Source organism: Octodon degus, unplaced genomic scaffold (genome assembly GCF_000260255.1).
Source record: "Octodon degus isolate 3935 unplaced genomic scaffold, OctDeg1.0 scaffold00010, whole genome shotgun sequence".
Taxonomy (NCBI): Eukaryota; Metazoa; Chordata; class Mammalia; order Rodentia; family Octodontidae; genus Octodon; species Octodon degus.
Genome location: NW_004524586.1, coordinates 7403944 through 7409573, shown reverse-complemented (window position 1 = coordinate 7409573; position 5630 = coordinate 7403944). Strand labels below are relative to the sequence as shown.

The 5630-nt window shown below is 38.0% G+C and overlaps 1 protein-coding gene across 1 annotated transcript in view; it reads left to right on the top strand.

Moving 5' to 3' along the window:
- LOC101586038 (cytochrome c oxidase assembly protein COX15 homolog) overlaps positions 1-5630 on the top strand; it is a 23521-nt gene that overhangs the window by 13348 nt on the left and 4543 nt on the right. Inside the window, exon 7 of the mRNA XM_023708987.1 lies at positions 5475-5630. Within this exon, the coding sequence (XP_023564755.1) occupies positions 5475-5630 (156 nt within the window). The remainder of the gene's footprint in view (positions 1-5474) is intronic.

The window sequence follows — 5630 nt, the reverse complement described above, 5'->3', positions numbered from 1 at the left end:
TTTTTTTTTTTCAGAACTGGGGATTAAACTCAGGTCTTTGCCCTTGCCAGGCAAGCGCTTATTCTACCAAGCTATCTCCCCAGCCCCAATTCTTTATATATTCTAGATAGAAGACCTTTTTCTGAGTGCTTAAGATTTTTTCCAAATTTGTGGGTTGTCTTTTCACTCTGTTGGTAATTTCTTTTGACACACAGAAACTTCTCAATAAGAGGAGGTCCCAGTTGTTTATTCTTTCAAGTATTTCCTGTGCAATTTGATTTTTGTTCATGAAATGTTTGCCTACCCTGTCAAGATATCCAGGGCTGGCCAAATAGCTCAGCTGATTAAAGCGCCTGCTTAGGCAGATGCAGGGATAGGGTTGAATCCCCTGGCCTGCTGTGCTGCCCTACCCCCAGGGTGCGCTGAGACAACAATTGAAACTGTGCATGGTTGTGCACCCTGTAATCCCAGCACTTGCGAGGCTGTAAACAGGAGGCTCACTAAGAGTATGATCTATGCAGTGAGACCCAGTATAAACTGTCCTAAATAAAAATAAAATAAAATAAAATAAAAAGATTTCCACCTACTTTCTGTTTGAGGAGATTTAATGTTTAGAGAGATTTCTGTTTTAATGTTTAGATCTTTAATCCATTTTGACTTTAGTATATGGTGATAGACTCAGGTCTAGTTTTAGTTTTTGGCACATAAAGAGCCAGTTTTTCTAGCACCATTTGTTAGAAAGTCTTTCTTCAGCCAACATGTTTGGCCCCTTTGTCAAAGACAAGATGGCTGAGTGTGTTTGTAGTTGTATCTGCATCTTCCAATCTATTCCCTTGATCTTCAGATCTTTTTTTTTTTTTTTTTGCCAGTATCATGCTGATTTTATCACAGTAGCTTTGTAGTATAATTTAGAGTCAGGGATTATAATGCCTCCTGCCTTTCCTTTGTTGCCCAGGATTGCCTTTCCCATTCTAGGTCTTTTCTGGTTCCAAATAAATACTAGGAATGACTTCTCTAGATCTGTGAGGTGTATTTGTGGTATTGCATTAAATGTGTATAACAATTTTGGCTGTATGGCCATTTTCACAATTTTGGTTCTTCCTATCCAGGAACAGGGGATATCTTCCCATTTTCTGAAATCCTCTTCTATCTCTTTTTTCAGAGTACTCTAATTTTCATTGAATAGATCTTTGACTTCTTTAGTTAGATGAATTCCAAGGTATTTTATTTTCCTCAGCACTATTATAAAGGGTATTGTTTCTCTCATTTCTCTCTCAGTGTGTTTGTTACCTGTGTAGAGGAATGCCATTGACTTTTGGGTACTGACTTTGTAACCTGCTATGCTACTGAATTTGTTTATTCTAGGAGCTTCTTGGTGGAGTTTTTTGGGTCTTCCAAGTAGAGTATCATGTCATGTGCAAATAATGATACTTTAACTTCTTGACCTATTCTTTTTTTTTTTTTGATGGAACTAGGGATTGAACTCAGGCCCTTGTGCTTGTCAAGCAAGTGCTTATTCTACTGAGCCATCTCCCTGGCCCCTCTTGACCTATTCTTATTCCTTTTATTTCCCTTGTGTGATAGTTCTAATGATTCCAGAACTATATTGAGTAGGAGGGGTGATAGAGGTCATCCTTGTCTTGTACCTGATCTGAGAGTAAAAAATTTCAGTTTTTCCCCATTTAGAATTATATTTGCAGTTGGATTGTCATAGATGGCTTTTATCAGATTGAGGTAGAGGCCATCTGTTCCAATTCTCTGTAGGACTTTGATCATGAATGTGTGTTGCACTTTTCAAAGGCCTTTCTGCGTCAATTGAGATGATCATGTGGTTTTTGGATTTCACTCTATTGATACAGTGCATTACATTTATAGATTTGCATATGTTAAGCCATCCTTGCATCCCTGGGATGAATCCTACCTGGTCATGGTGTATAATCTTCTTGATGATTTGCTGTATTCTCTTTGCTAGGATTTTATTGAAGATTTTTGCGTCTGTGTTCATAAGGGAGATCGGCATGTATTTCTCTTTTTTGGTTGCATCTTTCTCTGGTTTTGGTATCAGTATAATACTTGCCTCCAGGAATGATTTTGAAAGTATTGCTTCCTTTTCAATTTCATTGAGGAGTTTGAGGAGTATTGGGATTATATCTTCTATAAATGTCTTGTAGAATTCAGCTGTGAATCCATCAGGACCTGGGCTTTTCTTTGTTGGTAAGTTCGTCGGTAAGTATTACATTTTGAATTTCATTGGCTGATGCTGGGTTATTGAGAGTTCTTATATCTCCTTGGTGCAGTTTTGGTAATTTGTACCTTTGTAGGAATCTGTACATTTCTTCTGTGTCTTTGATTTTGTGAGAGTAAAATTTTCAAAATAGCTCTTGATGATCTTCTGAATTTCCACAGGGTCTGTGGTAATTTTGCCCTTTTCATTTATTGCTTGAATTTAAGTTTTTTCTTTCCTCTTTTTTTTTTTTTCTTTCCTCTTTTTGATGAGGTTAGCTGAGGGCTTATCAATTTTCTTTAATATTTCAAGTAACCAGATTTTGATTCTTTAATTCTTTGTATTGTTTTCTTCGTCTTGATTGTATTAATTTCTGCTCTAATCTTTATAATTTCCTCCCTTCTTTGGGCTTTGGGCTTGGTTTGCTCTTCTTTTTCTAGATGTTTGAGGTGCAGCATTAGGGTACTTATTTGTTCTCATTCTGTTTTCCTAATGTGTGAGTTCACAGCTATAAATTTCTCTCTAAGAACTGCTTTCATTCTATCCCTTAAATTCCGATAAGTTGTGCTTGAGTTTTCATTGAATTGTAGATATTGTTTAATTTCATCTGAGCAGGGTGCTGTTTAATTTCCATGTATTTATAGGGTTTTTGTGGTTTGTCATTTATTTCCAGTTTAATTGCACTGTGGTCAGATAATGTGCATGGGATAATTTCTGTTTTCTTGCATATACTTAAGCATGACCTATGGACTAGTTGTGTGGTTTATTTTAGAGAATATACCATGTGCAGCTGAAAGGAATGTATTCAGAAGTGATTGGGTGGAACACTCTGTATATGTCCACTAAACCCGTTTGTTCAAAGGTCCAGCTGTGAGTTTGACCTATCGAAGGGGTGTTAAGGTCTCCTGTTAATATTATGGTATTGGGTATTAAATTTTTCATGTCTATTAAGATTTGTCTTACATAGTTGTGTGCTCCTGTGTTTGGTGCATACATATTTATGACTGTTACCTTTTCCTCTTGTATTTTTCGTCTCATATTTTCCCACTGCTAACCAGTATGGAGTGACCTTTATTTTGTTTGATCATTCTGGGTTTGAAGTTCAGACTGTCTGTGAACAGGATTGCTACCCCAGCTTTTTTCTCAGGTCTTGGGGCATGTAGTATTGTTTTCCATCCTTTGACTTTCAGCCTATGAATTTCTTTATGAGATGTTTCTTGTATACAGCATATTGCTGGATTTTGCTTCCTAATCCACTCTGCCAGTCTATTTCTTTTAATTGGTGAATTGAGTCCATTTACGTTGATGATTATAATTGAGATGTATTGACTTAGGTTTGACATGTTATTTACCTGCTGTTGTGTACCTCTTTTTGTTCTGTGGTTAATTGTTTGCCCTATTTGGTGGGTTCTTTCCATTCTCATTTGTGGAGCTGTAGTCATTTTGATCCCTCTAGAATATCTTTTAGTAGTCTGTGTAGGGTTGGCTTTGTTGTCATGAAATTCTTTAGTAGTTCTGTGTCATAGAAGTATTTCATTTCTCCATTAAACTTGAAAGACAGTTTTGCTGGGTATGTCAGTCTGGGTTGGAATTTGTTTTCTTGCAAGACTTGTAGTACTTTGCTCCATGCTCTTTTTTTTTTTTTTTTTTTTTTTTGTATTTTAGGGTAGAGTATACACAGTGTTCACGGTCTCACTACTAGATCAGACTCCTGCTGATCCACCTGTTTACATCCTCCCAAGAGCTGGGATTACAGGCGCACTCCGTCACTATCACCATCTCAGCATGCCCCGGGGGCAGGATCAGCACCAGCATAGCAGGCCCAGGGATGGAACCCCACCATGCTCTTCTTCACTTAATGATTTGTGAAGAGAATGTGCCATTATTCTGATGGGTTTTCCTTTAAATGTGATGTTTCTTTTCTGTAGCGGCTTTTAGTATGCAACACGTTTATTATTACGATTTCATTATACCGAGATGGCTCAGACAAAAGGCTTGCCCATAAAGATGGTCAAAAGTGGAGAGTTGATTGGAGCAGAAAGATCAGTATGGTTTTTCACGCTTCTATTTTAACCTCTGCCCCTTTAGAACTGCACTAATAGTATCAGTAGTTCTACTGGTTGGGTAAATTAAGATTAAATAGAATTTAGTGATGTACTCACAGCAGCCACATTTTGAGTGCTTACTGAGTTGGACTGCTCAGCTTTAGAATGAAAACAGTACAGTGGTCCACCCAACCTTTTCTTGTCCTCTTTCCTTATTTTTTTTCTTCTCTCCTTTTTTGGGTTTGAGAGTGTGATGATGTGACCCAAACTTCTGAATCTTCTTTGATTTTAAATAATGGCTCAATCATCCATTAACTCAGAGATGCCCTCTTTTGTGTTTGTCAAGGATTTAATGTATAAATTTTGAATTTTATCTAATTTTATGTTCACTTAACAAACATTGAGCACTTGGGGAAGACAGATAATGCACAATAAAAACACTATCACATGCTCTGGGCATGGTGGCACATGCCTATAATCCCAGTACTTAGGGAAGCAAAGGCAGGAGGATCACAAGTTCAAGCCCAGCCTGAAAAATTTACCAGCTTAGCAAGACCCTGTTGAAAAATTAAAATTAAAAAATGGCTGAGATATGTGCATGGTGGCATATGCTAGCCTTGGGAGGCTGAGGCAAGAAAATTGCCACAAAGCTCAGGGCCAGCCTGAACAACACAGTAGACCTCTTCTCAGAAGAAAACAAATAAAAGGTGAGGGATGTAGCTCAATGTGAAGTCCTTTGATTTAATCACTAGTACAAAAAAAAGTCAAATATTCCATAATGTAAAGGAAAAAGGTAGGATGAAGGAACACAGGGAGGTAGAGTGGAAGAGTGCCACTTTACATAGGACATGAGGAGAGAGCTGTTTGGTAGGGTGACATCTGAGCAGAGGCAGAAGGAAATGAGGGAAGAGATTCTACAGAAAAGGGACATGTTCAGAATACATCCTGGAGAAGGCGTCAGAATTCTAAGGGCGTCTTCCCAAAATAACATAGCTTTCCTTACAGAGCTGCTGGTCCCCTTCCTAAAGGAGACATATAAGAATAATAGGTGGGTATATGTGTAAGATACCATTGCTGGGTGTTTTTAAGTTCATATGGTGATTGTGATATATACTTCTAATTTGAGAACCCTTCTTAAAGACCTATATCATTCACCTTTTTTCTAACTTTAAGACTTTTTCTGTATCTATTCTCTCATTGTAAGTCTCACTTCCCTTGGAATACAGGTGCTTTTGTGGCAGGGCTGGATGCTGGTCTTGTTTACAACTCCTTCCCCAAAATGGGAGAATCCTGGATCCCAGAGGACCTCTTCACCTTCTCCCCCATCCTGAAGAATGTTTTTGAGAATCCCACCATGGTGCAGTTTGATCACCGGGTTCTGG